We start from the raw sequence: 18111 nt of genomic DNA on the forward strand, positions 1-18111 counted from the left end.
CATACAGCTATTTCCTTGAATTTACAGTCAAAACTGCATCACACCTTTCTTTCTTTCTTGTTTGTGCTAGTGTTAACAGAGCCCTTTTTTAATGAAGTGTGTTAAAATAGTTAGGCTTATCTGGAATCCGTGCCATCATGGTCCATGCTGATCCTGTGCTATCTTGTGATTTTTGCAAGCTCTCAGTCATGGTGCCCTAACAGGACCAGTGGTGTGTATGGATCCACTGTTCCTCCAGGTTTTTTAATTTTGTGGCTGACTGACAGGTGAAACAAATAGTGATTGGACCATCTTTGCCTGACTGAAGTTGGCATTACAGCTGGGGTGCACCTGGTGGTGTTTGATGGTCTAGGTGGACTGAGACAGGTTTAGCCTACTGATCACCTGGGACTTCTGTTTCAGGGAAATGACCTGCGAGCCACGGGAGCTGAGGCTTTGGGAAAACTTCTTAGGCAGAACAAATCCATCAGGAGGTAAAAAAATGTATCTACCTCTCTTTGTGCTATTCCTGCCAGATGGAGCACAACAATTGAAAGGGGTTGAGGGTGTTTTTTGTTGGAGTAGGAGGAACACTAAGTGCAATTTCTTGTGAGGAGTGGCACAGGCAAGGGCATGAGAACTAATGTTGCCCTTTTGGCAGATGCTGGGCCCTGGCAGCATCCTGCTCTCTGAAACCAAGTCCACTCACAGAGCTGGATGTTTGAGTGGGTATACCATGATCCATGTATCATTCAAGCTCATGCAGCTGTCAGTTTACTCCACTAACACCAATCCTGTCTGATTTCCCTAGCCTAACCTTAGAATGGAACAGCCTTGGCATGTGGGAGGAGGGCTTCTCCTTTTTCTGCCAAGGACTGAGCGCAAACAACTGTCTTCAGCGGCTGGATCTGCGCAATAACCAGATTAACCATCAAGGGGCTGGAGAGCTGGCCAGGGCACTGACACAAAATACCAGCCTTCAGGAGCTGGGTAAGAGTTCTTTGCCCACGTACATATATGCATTCAAACACACATGTATCTTCAGGTTCCTTGCAGCCTGCACCAGTTTCTTCCAACTGGTCAGTGTCATTTCAAATTCCTGTCAGTCTGGAGTGCTTTGCGGGCTTTGTGCATGGAGAGGTCACAACCCCATGGCCTTTGGAGAATGGGAACTGTAAGTGGAATCTCTGGAACCAAATCTGCAGATGAAGAACTGTGTACTTTGAAGCAGAACAGTCTTTAGTGGACGAGGAAGTGTTTTCATTCCTATTTGTGGTTGCTGTTGGCATGCCTCATGCCGTATTCTTAATACTTACTTCACACTTGCTTTGTCCTTATAGGGAATTTTGCTGGAATTTCCTTTAAGGGAATGTAGCTTTTGTTGCTGATTCTTTCTCAGCCACAGATTCTGACTGTGGAAAGAAGGCTCATGAGAGCTAAATGTGAGAGGCAGACTTGTGTAGGTTTTCAACTGTCATGGTTTCCTGCAGTTTACTAAAGATTTATCCTTGCCTTTCCTGCTTTGTCACTTTCCCTCCCTGTCTTAAAAGGGGACTCAGTATTCACCTGTGTGTATGCTAACAGCATGTAGGATTAGTTAACCATGCTTGTAGACGTATGAAGACCATAGGTTCTCCTGATCCCTGCATTTTTCAGCAGATGCATGAGTACCATGGTCGGTTTGCTTTCTGTGTAGATTTGCGATGGAATAACATTGGGCTTCTTGGTGGCCGAGCTTTGCTGAACTGCCTGTGCAGCAACAAGACCCTGAAGAGGCTGGACCTGGCAGGGAACAACATTCCTGGTGACATCCTGAAAGCTGTGGGTAAGTATGATGCGTTGTACAGCAGTGAATCACTTAAACCCTTTCCCAGTTCAGCACTTGTGGGATATAAGGCAGTCGCTGCTCCAGAAGAGGGATAACCCTCCTTTCCTCCCTTTCTCAACAGCATTTTCACAGTGCCCTGTGTTGCCTCCTCTTGTCCTTTAGTGAGGGCTAGTCAAGTTGGAAGTGTCACTTTCACCAGCAAGAGCAAAAAAATAATTTGGATTGACTTATTAGAGATTGCCATGCCACGTGAGTGTGGGAGAACTTGAGACTTTTCCTCCTAGTTTGCCTCTGATGAGCCAAGTTTTGATGTGGCTTACAGAGCGTATCCTGTGTCATTGTCCTGCCCACAGCAGAGTTGAGCAGCTCTCCTGAGGCTGGGGTGTTGATTAACCCATACACACTGCTCTCTTTGATCCCATTCCACCTTGAGATGTAAGGTGAGAATCTCTCTATGTGGGCCAGCCTGAGAAGGACAATTGTCCTGGTGCTTCTGATAGCTAGGTGTCATGCTGAATGCTGTCTCTTCCAGCAGTACTTGCTATTCTGTTTCTTTAGAAACTTGTGCATGCTCTCCTGCTCTCTGCATCAGGACAAGCCTTGGATCACAACCAAGCCCGTGAGGTTATCCTGAGTGAGGCCCAGAATAAAGTCAACATTCTCAGCAAAGAGGTTTTGAGTCTGAAGGATGAGAAGAACAAGCAGGTAAGCAGACCTTGGCAGTTCAAATGGGGTGGCTGGAATTTTTGCGTTCCCTTGAGGTCCCCACAGAACACTCAGTGATGGTATTATTGTGCACCTGAATTGCACATTCATTTTTATGGGCAGGCACACGGCGTGGTTTAGTACATTGGGTCCTTCCTCTGAGCTAGGCTGCTTAGGAATCAAGTGACAGGATGGGTATGGACACATCCCTGCTGAACATACTCACTCTGGATTCTGCAGCGGTTTGGTTATTTGTGCTTTCATTTCTTCTTTTGCAATTGGTTTGATATTTTCCAACTGGTGTAAACCTAGAGATCTGAGTCTGTTTTCCTTCTGACACCTCAGGGTGCAGAGTCCCTATACCTGGTGACTTAATTCAGATGTGCTAATAAACCCATCAAATCTCCAGTTTGCTTCCAGTAGAGTGGCTTGACATGTCTTCAGCTGTTGCTGGGAAGAGGAAGATGAGAAATGTAAATGCTTGTAGCTGATGCAGTTCATTTTCTCACTGAATTTTGCCTTTTTCACAGTTAATGGATTTTGTGGACACTGTAGACAAGCAGAAAGAAGAAGCAGCCAGGAGTGAAAGGTGACTTGGATTTCTAAATATTTTCTGCTGTTTGATGGCAGAATTGAGCCCTCTGCATTTCCTGGCAGAATTGAGCCCTCTGCATTTCCTGGCAGAAATTACTCACCTTTTTTTTTTTTTCCCTTTTTATTCACTCCCAAATGCAGAATGTCTGCAGCACGAGTCAGCCAACTGCAGGAAGCCTTGAATGAACAGCACTCCATTATGAATTCATTGAAAAGCAAGTATGGAGGAAAACCTTTGCCTTCCCACTGTTTGTGCTGTGTACGAAGTGCTGAGCAGACCTTCTAGGACGGGAGATAATCTTGGAGGGTAGCTGGCTTACTATTTTGCTTAGTTCTGTAAATGCTGCTGTGTACAGAGGTCAGTGGGGTCCTTTTCCCAGTAGTGAAAAATGCCTCATTTAGTTAGCCTGATTTCATCCACTGGTAGATGGACATTAGCAGGTTGTACCAGATGGCAGAGGGAGCTCACTGCAGTATCTGCCTTGGAAAAGACTCCAGAAAGTGCTTCTCTTTATAGGCTGCAGATGACTGAAGCTGCCCTGGCTCTGTCTGAGCAAAAGGTGCACAACTTGGGAGAGCTGCTGAATGCGATGAAACAGGAACAGAGCAGTGTGGCTGAGTGCCACTTCAAGGAGCTCCAGCAACAAAAGCAGGTGAGCTGAATAAGTCCTAGTTATGTTTGAGAGCAGGGCTATAGGTCATAACTGGCTTGTGTAGATTTGGGGGATGCTGGATGGAATAGGGAAGCATGATTTTTACTACTAGTGCGTTAACTAAAGCCACCATGACAAAAATCCTTGTGTAAATTAGATGAGTGCCAGGTGTGAAGAGGAGCCATGGTGTTTATGGGGTAGGTTGGATTTAGCTGGGTGTGATGTTGGTTGGCATAGGTTAGTAGTGTAAGAGCTAGGGTGAGTACAGGTTTTTAAGTTTGATTCTGTTTGCAGGAAGGTGCTGATCGGGAAGGCAAGCTTTTGCATGACTTGTCTGCTGCTGGTGAGAAAAACCTGCTGCTGAGAAACCAGGTAGGAAACCAAGTCCAAGTCTGAGAAGTGGCACTTGGACATATGTAACATCTGCTCTGTATATATGTTCTCTACTTGGATCCTTGGTTGTGTGTCTCTTCATTGTCTTGTACAGCCAACTTTCTCTGCTAATAGGAGAAGAAAAACCTTTGTGGTGGTAATTTCCTTGTAGGTGGATGAGTTGGAGAGGAAGTGCAAAGTTCAGCAGGATCAGCTGTTCCAAGTAAAACAAGACTTGACCAACACAACAGCAGAGCTGAAGCTGCGGGCTGTGCAGGCTGAAGGTGAGTGGAGGAGTAGAAACAGCTTTGTGGAAACCTGTGGTTGGGATTGCTGTTCCTGAGTCTATGGGACAGGCAGCCGAGGAGAAGGGGTTGGCAGAGAGTTTGATAAAGTATGAATACAGCTGTGTGGCAGGAATGCCAGAGTTGTGATATGCCTGCTTTAAATCTGCAGAACGTCTGGAAGCGGAGAAGAGAAGATTTAAACAAAGCCTTGAAGACATGGAATCCCTTCGGGTAAAAGAGGTAAGGATGGGATTTCTGCAGCATCCTGGTTAGTCTTCCTTTGTTCCTGACATACATCGCCACTGGAGGTCATTGTTTACTGTCAGGTACTCTTAAGTTCAAAAGTTAGTGGGCTTAGATTTATTGTTGGAATAATGGGCCATTTCTTCAAGCAAAGCCTGGCTGAAGAGATCACAAGACTTTCTACCAACTAGTAAGATTTTCTAGCTTTCAAGAGTATGGGCAAGAGTGATACGTGATGCTACAAGAGAGGCTGTGAAGCTGGCCTTTGTGTTGGTCTGTGCACAGAGGTAGTTACAAATAAGGAGTCTTCCTGCTTCTGAAATAAATGTTTTAAAGTTTTCACCACTTAGAAGCAATCCTTTAATGGGGCTCAGCATTGTTCCTTCTCTGTTATGTTTCAAGGGGGATTATGTCTTGAGTGTGGACAGGCCAACAGACTACAATCAGTTCTATTTTCAGTGTTTACTGAGGTTTGAAATCTCTCCAAAATATACTAATGAATTTCTCTGAAGATACTGAAATCTTTAAAAAAGGACACAGGCCAGGAAGATTTTAGGAACATTGCAGCTATAAAATGAATCTCTTGTCTAAAAATTCCTAGTTTCTAGAGGTTAGATTCTATCTGTATCACAGTTTCCTAGAGGAGTTCTGGGAGAAGTAAGAATTTTTCTTTGGTGGTGGGTGGGTCAGTGAGAGGATGCTTCACTCTCATGACAAATGGTCCTGCTGCTATGCCTGAAGAGAGGAATGATTTTTTGTCATTTGGTTAAATGGTTTCTGCTGCTTTGCAGGTGGATCGTATGACACAGCACATGGAAGCTAGTGAACGTTCCATGCACAGCAGGATCCAGAGGCTGGAGGCCATCAGGACATCTCTGGAGGAGGTGAGAAAGGTTCTCTAGGCATGTTTGAATGCTTCCATAGCAGTGCAAAAGAGAAGGCTGCCAGGGAAGTTTTGTGGAGTATTCCACTGCTGACCTTTGGAAAGATTATTTTGTGCTGTAAGGAGGAACAGAAAACAGCAGTATACCGGCTAATATTATTTTTACTGCTTTGGACTAAGGAAAAAGGTTCCAAGGAGAAACTTGTAAATTCAGATTGAACAAAAGTAAGGATTCCATTGAACGTGGTTAGAGTTTTACCAAGATTTGACTTCACAGGTTTCCCATGATGTCCAAAGAAGTGTAGCATGTTTCTCCATATCTATTTCCCTAGCTACATCCAGCACTGTTCTCTCCTATTTCCTTGTTTTGGAAAGCTTTACCCATTACTTGCTCTCATACACCTGAAATTCACATTGAATTTAGAGAGCAGTCTTGCAGGGAGGAAAGGTTTGTCATCTTGCTTTGCTTTTGCTGCCCTGGTGAGAGGGAGAGCTGTGTCAGACTGCAGCCTGCGACTGGAAGCTGCTAATGTTTTCTGGTCAGTGTTGCAGCAATGCAGCTTCTCTCTCTGGAATGATTTTCCATGTTTCTGTGGCAGGAGCTGAGCCAAGTAAAAGCAGCTGCACTCACTGAACGAGGACAGGCAGAGGAGGAGTTAATAAAAGTCCGGAGTCAGGCACGCTTGGAGGAGGTGAGGACAAGACCTGTCTGTGGGCCCTGCCCCTATGAGAAGGAAGTGGTTTAGCTACCTAGCCTATGTTTTACTCTTGGGGACCTGCTAGGTAACTCCTCTTTCTGGGTTTCACTGAGCTGCAAATGGGTGTGATTGCTTAGGAAGGAGCCCTGAAAAGTCTGATGTGAATTCTCTTCAGAACTGATGTGGATGTTGTCATGGCAGATTTAATTTAAGTTGCCAACTTCTGAAGCCACCAACCAGGTGTTCATCCTTTTGTTTAATGGTGGCTTTCATGGGGTGCTCCTGTTTATCTGAACTCTGAGAAATTCCTTCGGGTGTAGCCACCTGCTGCTGGATAAATAAAGTCATTGTAGTATTGAACTCCGTGAAAATGGCAATGAAGTTAATATCCTGCGAAAGAGAGCGAAGGATGAGGAAAATGTGCAAAAACTATTAGAATATTTACTTATTTGTAACATCACAAAAAAAAAAGCTTCACTGAGTTACAGACATAGAAACTGCACGTGTGGGACTCAGCAGTTGCTTAGCTGCTTGCAGTGGTGCTGCAGAGCCACTTAATGTATGGAGGAAGTTAAAGGTAGAGCACTGGCTGTAAACACTGGCAGGGGCAGTGGTGCATCTCCCAAGGACCTGTCTCTGTTTCTCAGTCAGTTGAATGTTTCAGTCTCTATCAGTGTCCTCCCTGTCAAGAGGAAGCAGCTTGGGGTCACTCCTAAACGCAAGGAGCAGGGCTGTGTCCTGTGCTTGTTCTTCTGTGCCAGTTGACTCAATAAAGGGTCCACTGTTTTAGGAAAAAAGAGGGGAGAATCCCTTCACGGGAATGGAGTGGGACTATTGCTATTTTCGTTTTCCTTCGTGTCTTACAGCAGCAACGACTAGATCACCTAAAAGAGAAGCTGCGGTTGATGACTGAGTCAAGGGATGAAGCTCAGAACTGCTGCCTTAAGCAAAAGGAAATGGTTGCTGAGGCCCAGGCCAAAGCCAAACAGTTGAGCCTGTATGCTGATGGACTCAAGAAGCGGCTGGATGAACTTCAGCAGGTAGTTTGGACTGGAGGAGAGATAGTCACCACAGGGGCAGAACAAGTTGATGAAGTTGTTGGTTGTTCATGGATTTGTCTTTGTGTGTCAGGACCTGGACAGTAAGGAAGAGGAGAAAGTGACAGAGCTAAATAAGATGAAAGTGGAGCTACAGGAGCAGATTGGGCACCTGGAGGCTGAACGTGCAGCACAGAATGGGCTGAGAGAGAAGATTGCAGCTCTGGAAAGACAACTGAAAGGTGATGGATCCTTTCATGCTTCTCAAATGGTAGTACTGAGTTACCCTGCATTGGGCCTGGAACTGAGCTGTGCTCACAGATAGTGCTTCCTGCCTGTGTGTAAACCTGTGTGGTACACTCTCCATCCTGGTGTATTTACAGGGATTCCTGTTCTCATTTTATAGACACCAAGACTCAGGTGACCAGCTGAGTCATCTCAGCTGCACAGCAAGCAAAATGTTTGGATTTCCTGCACAGTGAAGTGTGCATGCTGTCTGTGCAAAACCTCTCATGTCTCATGCAGCTTGTCTTGTGTGCCTGTTGACCATACTACTTCATTGCCTTTAGCCTATTCTTATTTATTCTAGGGATATACTGATTTTCTTTACTAATGCTGCTTTTTCACAGCCTTAACCAGTAATCACCGTGAAGCACTGCTGGACAAAGAGGGTGAGATCTCTCTACTGCAGGAGAAGCTGAGAATGAAAGAGGCTGAGATCTCCAGAATGAGAGAAGAGGAGGCCCAGCGAGCAAGTTTCTTGCAGAATGCCATCATGGCATATGTGCAGGGATCTCCCTTGGGAACCCACAGTTCTAGGAAGTGAGAGCATGGCTTAAAGGATCCAAATACCTGCTGTCAGGGAAAGGGTGAGTAACTCAGGTACAGCTCCTTCCTAAATGGGGCAGTTTTATTGGAGTGGGGTGACACAAAGGCTTGCAAACAGAAAATTGCTCTCGCTGTACAGAAATCTTCCTCCTGACAGTGTAATGGAGAGGAGGGAGCAACTGTCCAGACTCATGTGTCTGAGTCCATGATGTAGAGTCCTTTCCCCTGCACTGCCACAGCCTGTTGGTACACAGGGTTGCTGGTTACCAGGAGGGTTTGTGTGTTCCTTGGCAGGGTCCTGCTGCACCGTGTGTTTGGATTCCAGGGCTGTTCACAGAGATAGGGTGACAGGAGTGTTTACAGTTCCCTGTGGGCTAGAGCAATTTGCTTTGCTTGTGGGATCCTGAAACTGCTGGAAACATCAGATGATACCCACCTGTGCTTTTTCACGCAGTGTTTACAGATGGAAGCAGAGTCTGATAGGGCCCTCTCTGGCTCGTTTACCCTCCCTGTTGTGGCTCTCGCTCTGTTGGTGGGCAGTAGATGATGCATTCAGCAGACAAAAACAGCTGTACTGAGAGACTTTGGTTGCAGTGCTGTCCATATCCTTGCAGGACAGCTGGGCTTTGGCTGTGATTCAACTTGTACAACACTGAGTGGCAGGGAAAGGGCGAGTGGGTTATTGGGTGTCCAACATCTGTGCTTCTTCACTGTGAACTGCAACCCTTAGCTGGAGACATTGTGGCCAGTATTGCAACAGGGTTTCACTATGGTAAATGGCAAAACTGTTCTGGCTTCTCAGGCTCCTAGAACTGAGTGCTGTGGCCTTAACCTGGAGAGGAGCAATGCTTCTGGCTTGACACTGGGGAGTTGCTTGTCACAGCACAAAGGGGAGAAGGTGTTTCCTTTCCTGACAGCACAAATCCTTGCATGAACTAGAAAAAGGGAAAGGTTAGGAGAGTCTGAATCAGAGAAAGCAGGAGCTGCTGTCACGCCAGCAGTCTTAAGAGCATCAAGTGAGTTATTCCTGTGAGTCTGTGGTGGGAACGTATCTTGGAGTACATATTTTAAGAGACACCTGGAAAATGAAAGTTTCTGTGTGGACTGGTTTGTTCATGTTCATGATTTTTTATATTGGGTTTCCTCTGCTTTTTTAATAAAGAACTTTTGCATTTTGCCATTAACACTGGACGCTGGCAAACTGGATGTTTGGCTGATGTGGTGGGTGGGGTGTTCTGGTGTGTTCCTCTCCTGAAGACCCTGCCAACCTGTGCTGGAGCTAAAAGGCTGTTACAGGTGGATGAGATGGGTATGGTTTTGGTTCTGGACTAAGATAAAGAAGCTGGGAAGCTGTTTCCTAGTCACAGCGAGAGAGCCTGTGGCAATAGCTATTTTGTCTGTGGCTGCTGGGCAGCACTGCAGACCCGCAGGTAAGGGAAAAGCAAAGCCTGTTGTTTTCAGAAAGGGCCATTGCTATGGGCACCTCTGTTCCTGGCAGAGTACCTGGAGAGGGGCGGGAAGCCAAAAACCATCTTCCTGCAGGATTGTCGCTGCTCCATCTTTGTTTCCCAGCAGCTCTGGGCAGATGATGGTGAACTGCACGGCTACAACGTAGCCAGGTTTTAAAGCTTTGTACTTGAGCCGGTGGGCCCCGCTGCGGTATCGCCCCCAGCAGCAGCCGCAGCGTCTCTGGCGGGGCGGGGCCGCCGCTGCTCTGTCCCACCGCCCCGGCGAGCCGCGCTGCCCCGGGAGAACGGCGGAGGCGGGGCGGCGGGAGACACGGGCGCTGCCCCCGCCGCACGGCTCGGCTCGGCTCGGCCCCGCTCCGCTCGGCTCCGCACGGCTCGGCTCCGCTCGGTTCGGCCCCGCCCCACCCCGCGGGCGGTCACTGCGGCGCAGTCGCGGGGCCGCCATCGCGGGCAGATGCAGGCGATCAAGTGTGTGGTGGTGGGCGACGGGTGAGTGCGGGCGGAGCCGCCCCGGCCCCCGCAGCGCCGCGCCGAACGGGCCCGGCGGCGCCCAGGGAAGGAGGGAGGGCTGGGCCTGGCCTGCGTCCCGGGAGAGCCGCTCGGCCGGGGGAGGCCCCGCGCCAGGCGGCGAGGCTCACTCCGGCGTGGATGGAAGCGGGCCTGGCTCGGGTGGGGCGGGCCGGGCGGCGGGAGCGGGGCCGGCGGGCCGAGGCGCCCGTGTGTCCCGGCGGGAGAGTGGGGCCTTGCCGCGGCCCGCGCCGGCCTGCCCCGCTCCTTCCTTATTCCATCAACTTGGGTGCTCTCTGGGTAGCAGGCAGGCAGGCTGCTCTTGGCTGTTACATCCGTCTCCTTGTTGTTTTATTTAGGTGCCGGTATTTTGCTATTTTTCATTGTACGTGCTTGATTCGTGACAGTCCTCCCGAAAATCTTGATGTTCACAAGTCTTACATGTCTTTTTGTTGATGCTTCCGAGGTGAAATGCGTTGGTCTTTCTGATTTCACCATGTGCTCCTTGTCACCCTTTCTACTCTTTTCTTTAGGCTCTTCCTAAATGCCTTTTTCTGTGAACACATCTGCCTGCAAGATGCAGGTGTGCACTAGATTTATGGTGCTTTGTAACTTTCCTAGCTCATCCTGCGTATTTTTCCTCACAATTCCAGTTTATTTTTCTGATCATCCCAGCAAGCACAGAGCTGAGGTACTCAGACCTAAATGTGAACTGGTCTTAGATAGGCACTAGACTTCCCCTTTCTCATGCATGCCACCCCCTCAAATAAACATTTGTGGTGAGGCCTTCCAGGTTCCAGCCTGTGGGGGCTAAAGAAGAGAGTAGGAGAAAGCCAGCCACCCAAACATCCCCTTATTGGGGAGGGGAGAGGAATGACTGGGAGCACAGGATATTGGAAATGGACTTCAGCTGAGGGTTTGCTGTCTTGTGTTTTGCTTTAAGACCAAATGATCAGTGCAGACTAAATGAAACTGGAAACACGATGGTACACAGTTTTTTGTGAATTACAAGTTTCACTGTTTGGTGGGAGAGAAATCACAGTTCAGGAGGAAAGTTGGACCAGTCGGCATAGGGGTTCCTTGCAAAACTTCACTCTTCTCTGACTGAGGGGACCTAATCCAGAGGAAAAGTAATAGTGGTTCTCTCTTTCTGTCATCCTGGTGCATGCAGGGGACTGTTGACTCGGAGTCTCTTCCTCTCCTCTGACATCTTACATCAGTCTGGTTGCAGAACTGGGTAGGGGATACCCAATTCTGCTAGCTATTCAGCTTCACCCAGGTGCCTCACAGCCAGCTTTCCCTGGCACTGGCACTCACAGTCAATTTTTCTGGAAGGTTGTCTGCAGTTCACAACTTTCTCAGTGATAAAGAGGTTGCTCACACTGCTGGTACTCTGTTCTTACAATGAAGCTTTCCGTTTGGAAATCTACAGGATTGATTAAAGTCCATGTGCATATGCTATTGCCAGCTAGGCTGCTGCTGCTGGGCTGACCAATTCCACCAACTTTCAGCAAAGCCCTGAGCTGGTATTTTCATCCTTCTTCATTAGTCTTTTCTCAAACTGACAGTGGTCAATATTTAAGTCCATTTTTGTTTATGAATACTTCTGTTTTCCCGTTTGTATTTATTGATACTGAATTCCTGCATCTGAGGAGCTTGCAGAGTTCTGTATTGTTGCATGTTTTTTAACCTGTTTATCCATTTTGCTAAATTATTATGTGTTTGTTGAGCCCAGCACACAACCCTAATTTATTTCCTCTCTTGGATTGTGGAACAGCTATATTTTGCCTGATGTCTTGCTAAGGGCTGAATGGGTAGGGAAGAGGAGTGGGAGAGAGCAGGGTCACTAAGTGCTCAGGCAAGGTGCACGTTTTGAGTTCAGTCAGGGTCCCTGACAACTAGAGAATTCCAGCCTGCTACAGATTTGTTTTCTCGCACAGTAACTTTTTATCTAATCTTGTGTTTTGGGTAGGGGAAGGGAGCGTTTAACTGCCTTAGTGCTCAGTGCTGTACCCTTCTTTATGCTTGTCACTCTTAACCCTCTGCAGAGCTGTAGGGAAGACCTGCTTGCTGATCAGTTACACCACAAATGCCTTTCCTGGAGAATACATTCCCACCGTGTGAGTACTGGCCTTGGGCTTCAGTTGCTTTTTGATCTGTATGCATGTGTGTGTAAAAGTTGGTTTTGTAGGTGAGGAGGTGGCTGTTGCAAATCAGACTGTGAGCTTCACAGGTGAGGATGATGCTGTGGCCCTGTGTGTGAGTAAGGCAGATTGTCCCCACTGGAACTGTGCTGCAGTATGCTTTCCTGATTCACTGCCCCTTTGGATTTTGTGTAGAGATGTGAAGTCACCACAAAATTGTCACTGATGGGGACTCCTCCTTGGCAGGTTTGATAACTATTCTGCCAATGTGATGGTAGATGGAAAACCAGTGAACCTGGGTCTCTGGGATACAGCTGGGCAAGAGGACTATGACCGACTGCGGCCTCTTTCCTATCCACAGACGGTGAGTGCTGGGCTTGGACTGGCTTGTAACTGCTCCCTCTCAGAGACAGGGAGGCTCCCAAGAACAGGCATGCTTCATTCCTTTGAGGAAAGTCTGAGTTCCTGCAGCTGTACCCATAATTCTGGTTTTTTAAGAAGTATCATAGCTGGTTTTCTCCTAAGAGATTGTCCTGTTCTAGCCTCTGCTTTGTAATGGTCTTTGAAGAGTTATGGGTGCCCCAGGGAGGCTAAAGTAAAAGGAATGCTGTAGGGCTGCTGTGCAGCAGACCCAATTCCATATTCCCATTCTCCCTCGGCAGGACAGATCCCTGCTGGGCTACAGTAGGAGTGTTTCTGGGTGTAGCAATTCCTAAGCAGCTGTGCTGCTGGTGAAGCCCTTAGCGCTGTTAAGATTGTTTGAAGTCTCAGGCTCTTAACATGCAGAGTTCACCATTGTGAGAGGAGATGTAATCATACACTCAAGGTCCATTCCTTCCCTCTCTGAATTAGTTCAACACCCTTAATGGGGAAGAATTTCTTAAAGTCACAGCAGTCCTTGCTTCTGGGAGGAGGTTGTTCTTTCTTTGGCTCTCTTTCCACCCTCCCCTTCCACTCTGTCTAGCTGTTTCTTTCTGCACAGCTGACCCTCTTGTTTCTGCACAGGATGTTTTCTTGATCTGCTTCTCCCTTGTGAGCCCAGCCTCCTTTGAGAATGTCAGAGCTAAGGTAAAGTATTCTCCTCCTGGGGGAAATAGTAGAAGGGAAGAGCCAGTGAGGCTCCCTGCCCCACCCAACACCACACTTACCAAAACTTCAAGCAGTAATGTTTTGGTGAGGGAAGATCATTGTCTGCAGGTTTTAAGCGGGGCCTACTTTTTATTCATTACTTTTTTGGCTAAGTTACTGGCTTTTTGAATCTGCATTTTAAGATTAGGGATGTACTAGAAGCTAAAATGCAGTTAAGGGAAGCACTGTGTGCAGAGTTGGCTGGCAACGTCTGTCATGATTCTGTGTACTGGTGCCTTCATTATTACATCTGCACCAGTCTATTTTGCAGAGCATATTCAGAACTGTAGGCAGCAATATCCTGTTCATGTGTTACCACCATCTCAGTAATAAACCTCTCATTCCCAATAGTAGGAATGCATCCTCATGGTTATGGCTACTCATATAACTACTTATGCCTCTCTGTTTCAGTGGTACCCTGAGGTCCGACACCATTGCCCAAATACACCTATTATCCTGGTGGGCACCAAGCTGGACTTGAGGGATGATAAGGACACCATTGAAAGGTTACGTGATAAGAAACTGGCCCCCATCACCTATCCCCAAGGCTTGGCCATGGCTCGGGAGATCGGTGAGTCTCTTGCGCTGGCAGATCTCGGTGACATTGAGCTTTGTGAGGGGGTGAGGGACAGTGTGTGGTGGTAGAACTGGAGTGGTTGAGCTGGAGCTCTCTTTCCCCAGGGTCGGTAAAGTACCTCGAATGCTCTGCCCTGACGCAGCGGGGCTTGAAGACGGTGTTTGATGAAGCCATCCGGGCTGTGCTCTGCCCACCGCCCGTGAAGAAGCCTGGCAAAAAGTGTACCATGTTTTGAGGGCTGTGGCCTCAGTGCTGGCTCAGCATGCTGTCGTCCTCTGACAGATTGCATATTAAGCTGGGTGTTTCTGAAGGGGGCTGGGATATGTAGGGCCCTTCATCATGTACGAAGTCAGTGTTTTTTAAATGTCTCTTTGATTTAACGTCAGTGTTGATGTGAAGGGGCAGTGGGGGCAGGAGACCAGCTGGGGACTATACAGCCCCCAGGGGAGGTACAACGGGGAAGGCAAGGTAGCTCCTTCGGGCAACAGGCTGTTTGGCTCTCCTGAACTCCAAGCAGAAAGGGCTGAGACATCCATTCTGTCCTTGAAACACCTGTTTCCAACCTCCAGGTGAAACAGGTGGTGAAGATCCTGGTGGGAGTGGGGAGGGAGCTGATTTAAATGGTGCTGAAAGACAAGAATAGCTGGGAGGGTGATAGGGTCTCCTTGCCCAGCCTGCTGTGGCTAACAGTTAACAAACTGGTGCTCTAGCAGAACGTGCCTGAGACTGTTAAAGAAATCATAACAAACCCTGGAAGGGGTCAAAGTAAATGAGAAGCTGAAGAACTAATCATTAGGTGCTTTATTGGGTACTAGCCAAACTCTGTGAGTGAAACAGCTCTGTGCAATCAATGCATTTGCCTTTTTGTGTGTGCACACCCTAGGACAGCATGGTGCTGCTCCCCCCCATCAGTCTTTAGCAGGGCCTCCCCCCAAAATCCAGTCTCTGCAGAGCAGGGCTGGGGTTGTTGCCTCTATTTTGTTTTTTTCTACTAAAGACAGCAAAGGAAGCAATGAGGAGTCTGCTAACTTCTTTCCCTTCCCACTGAAAATGCAGACAGACTCTGTGGATTTGGATGGAACAGGGAGAGCTCCTGAAGGGTTGTGGGGGGGGAACAGGGTTGGAAGAAAGGTCCAATTTCTAATCATCATGTAGAGTGACAAGATAAAACCTTATTTGGTGCAATAAACATTCTCCATGACGGTGTATGTGAGCTTTATTATATAACAGCCTTGCAAAGGTGATTTTCTGCCTCACTTCTAATACAGGCTTCAGCCATGCTGCCCCTCCAAGAGGTCTGTGTCATTGTTGTCTATGTAGTTTGCATCTGTGCAGTACTCGTATGAAAACTGAGGCCAGGTGTGAAATGCAGGTGTCATTCTTAGGAGACCAGAAAGCCCCCATCAACCATCAGTGAGCTGCCAGTTGTCATAGCACTCTTGTCACTCAGCAGGAAGAGAATGCTGTTCACCACATCATCCACCTCTGCAATCAAACACAGAACATCTGATGCCCACATCAAATCATACCAGGAAAACAAGAACCTAAAAAGGTCTGCCTTTGACCTCTACAGGTAATTAGAGCAGGAAAGTGTTCCTGCCTTCAAACTGTGCTTGATGAAATGTTCAGGACAGTGTGGCTGAGATCTGGACATCAAAGTGTCCTTGTGATCAAATGATGCTTAGCTCACAACAAACACCCGGTCAGGTTTATTAACAATAGAGTAAGTTCATTTTACTTGTCCCAAGATGAGAAGGCTGTAGAAGAAAGGAGGGTTGATTCTCACCGTGTCCTGATCAAATGCTTAAAGAATTCAGCCAAAAGGCATCAGCAGAGCTGTGACTTTGCCCAAAAATTAGTAAAGTACTTCTGGCCGTGATGACAGTGAAAAGGAAAGCTTGAAGAAAACACAAGAGTCCAGCCTCGAAACAGACCTACATCACTGACCTGCAAACTTTCCCAGAGGAATCCGATTAATCATGGCAGCAGATTTCTGAGGGTCACTCCAGTTCAGTCTCCCCATGTCAGTCATAACCACGGTGGGGTTTACAGTGTTCACCCTAATCTGGGACCAGGAGCAACAAACAATCTAACTGAACTGCTGTGGGAGGAAATGCTCAGGTTCAGCTTCCACACTTTTCTCTCACAGATTCATACCTTGTGGGGTCCCAGTTCCATTGCCATGACCTTGCTCAGCATATCCAAAGCACTTTTGGTGGAACCTTTAAGAGAAGGGTGGAACAGGAGGTACTTAATTGTGTACCACCTGGTTTGGAACACATGGGTATTTCACTGCCCAAAACTGGCAGTCAGCAGCTTGGCGACTGTGCATCTCCAGCTGGACAAAACTGAGAGGGGCACTGCTAAAGCTGCACATACTTACAGTACACAGCATGATCCCTCAGCGCACGCTGTGATGCCTGGCTGGAGACATTCACAATAGCCCCTGGCACCCCCTGTGCAATCATCTGCCGAGCAACTATCTGAGAGGGGGGAGGAGAGGAAAAAAAAAAGAGGAATGCCAGAATACTAACCAGAGAAGTCATTGTTTCACTCCACAGGAATCTTGCTGGGCTATTATGGTAGCCCAAACAGCAAAAACATCTGGAGGAAGCAAGTCCTCCCTGCCTCCTGCTAAGAAGAGACTCAAAGCAAGAGTGTGAAGGGGTTATTCATGTAGGTTGTCTGGCTGACTTCGGACTGCAGTCCCTTTAGTCCCCACAGTGGACACATATCTCTGCTATGTACAACTTAGTCATTGCTGTTCATGGAGGCAGCTGCAGTGACAGTTCTTTCTCACCTGGGAAACATGAAGCACAGCCCCAAAATTCACATCAAGAGACCTACAAATAAATCAAATTTAAGTTACAGAGTGGTTGTAGCCCAGCCCAGAGAACTGCTTTGGGAGGCAGCAGAGGACAAGTGCTGCTGGTCTCTTGGAAACACTGGTGATACGTTAGAACATGGACAGAAATGCCAAGTTGTCGGGAGAACCAGAATGGTCAGGTGTGCTCTCAGCAATGAACCATCCATTGGCTGCAAGCCTGTCAGTATCTGGGGAGGTACAGACATACACTGGGCACATTTCCTACAGGACTCTGCTCTTCAGCAGCCTAATGGAATTATTCTGTCAAAGTCTAAACAGTGAACCTTTGGCCTCAGCAAGGGCAGATGACTCAGGTCAAGCAAACCCTTCACACAGCTTTATAAAGCAAAGCTGCTGTAAGGCGGGTAGAGGTGACACTGCAGGTTCTGGCTACTTAGAAATGGATGTAAGAGCCAGTGCCTGGTTTCCTTCTGCTGTTTAAGGGGTGAAAGGTGATGATGTAAAAATGAAAAGACACTAAAGAAAAAGGATATATGCAGTAACAATTGACCAACACTGGGCATTGCTGAATGCGTCCAGTCAGCCTGTCGAATATCTGTGCACCAGTTGCTGTCTTTGTTCACACCAGCTGCTTCCCCTCTAATGACACCCTTTTCTGGGAAGCTCCGCCGCCGTTTCTGACGTTTACAGCTCTGTGAAGCCTTGGGGGGCAGATTCGGCCCCAGAGCTCCCCGCAGAGCTGCGGTCACGTCGGGGAGGCCGGGGCCGAGCACTCACCGCTGCAGGGCCGAGCGCGTCACCTCCAGGAACGGCTGCAGCTCCGCCACCGCCGCGTTGTTAACCAGCAGCTCGAACGGCCCCGCCGCGCCCACCGCCTTCTCCACGGCGTCCCAGTCCGCCAGGTCCAGGCAGAGCGTCTCGATGCCCGGGCACTGCGGGGAGGGGACCCGCCGTGGGTGGGAGGCCGCCAGGGAGCCCGGGGGCCGTGGCGGGGTTATCGGGGCGAGGGGGTCCGGGGGGCTCCTGTACCTCCCGAGTGAGGCTCTCCAGGTCCGCCGCCGTTCGGCTCAGCGCGGTCACTCGTGCCCCGGCCCTGCTCAGCGCCACGGCCACGGCGCGACCGATCCCTGCGGGGAGACGGCGTCAGACTGGCCCCGGCCCGACCCCCGCCCCGGCCCTCCGCCCGCCGCCACCTTTGCCGGCCCCGGTCACCAGGGCCCGCTTTCCGCGGAAGCTGAGCTGCGGCTCCATGTTTCGGCTGGACTGTGGCCGGGGCGGAGCCGGGAGCGGGGCGGGCCGGTGGGGCCGGGCGAGCAGCACGGGCTGTGCCGCTTCTTCCCGGCGCTGAGGGA

General features: G+C 48.7%; 3 protein-coding genes across 5 annotated transcripts in view; 2 read left to right on the forward strand and 1 right to left on the reverse strand.

The window, feature by feature from the left end:
* LRRC45 (leucine rich repeat containing 45) overlaps nt 1–12203 on the forward strand; it is a 13486-nt gene extending 1283 nt beyond the window's left edge. The window contains exons 3-18 of one of the 3 annotated variants that reach the window (XM_085077560.1): nt 403–473; nt 791–969; nt 1676–1804; nt 2400–2512; nt 3043–3101; nt 3248–3325; nt 3624–3759; nt 4054–4131; nt 4304–4415; nt 4588–4658; nt 5453–5545; nt 6144–6236; nt 7109–7282; nt 7374–7521; nt 7909–8148; nt 12132–12203. In XM_085077560.1, the coding sequence (XP_084933686.1) occupies nt 403–473; nt 791–969; nt 1676–1804; nt 2400–2512; nt 3043–3101; nt 3248–3325; nt 3624–3759; nt 4054–4131; nt 4304–4415; nt 4588–4658; nt 5453–5545; nt 6144–6236; nt 7109–7282; nt 7374–7521; nt 7909–8105 (1731 nt within the window). In that variant the 3' untranslated portion in view covers nt 8106–8148; nt 12132–12203. Of the gene's footprint in view, nt 1–402; nt 474–790; nt 970–1675; nt 1805–2399; nt 2513–3042; nt 3102–3247; nt 3326–3623; nt 3760–4053; nt 4132–4303; nt 4416–4587; nt 4659–5452; nt 5546–6143; nt 6237–7108; nt 7283–7373; nt 7522–7908; nt 9299–12131 lie in introns of those variants that run through there. The other 2 variants (XM_085077559.1, XM_085077561.1) reach the window with 2 other exon arrangements.
* Nucleotides 9837–15138, forward strand: RAC3 (Rac family small GTPase 3). The gene is made up of 6 exons (XM_085077571.1): nt 9837–10065; nt 12132–12203; nt 12474–12591; nt 13233–13295; nt 13767–13926; nt 14037–15138. Exons 1-6 carry the CDS (start codon nt 10031–10033, stop codon nt 14165–14167), a joined length of 579 nt encoding a protein of 192 aa, XP_084933697.1. The 5' UTR covers nt 9837–10030; the 3' UTR covers nt 14168–15138.
* DCXR (dicarbonyl and L-xylulose reductase) lies at nt 15131–18092 on the reverse strand. The gene is made up of 8 exons (XM_085077568.1): nt 17953–18092; nt 17789–17886; nt 17537–17691; nt 16733–16775; nt 16316–16415; nt 16090–16154; nt 15880–15997; nt 15131–15417 (listed from the first exon to the last, which is right to left on the reverse strand). Exons 1-8 carry the CDS (start codon nt 18008–18010, stop codon nt 15314–15316), a joined length of 741 nt encoding a protein of 246 aa, XP_084933694.1. The 5' UTR covers nt 18011–18092; the 3' UTR covers nt 15131–15313.
* Between the last annotated feature and the right edge of the window lie 19 nt (nt 18093–18111).

The sequence above is a fragment of the Lichenostomus cassidix genome, chromosome 18 (assembly GCF_008360975.1).
Source record: "Lichenostomus cassidix isolate B80296 chromosome 18, HeHo_3.0, whole genome shotgun sequence".
Lineage (NCBI taxonomy): Eukaryota > Metazoa > Chordata > Aves > Passeriformes > Meliphagidae > Lichenostomus > Lichenostomus cassidix.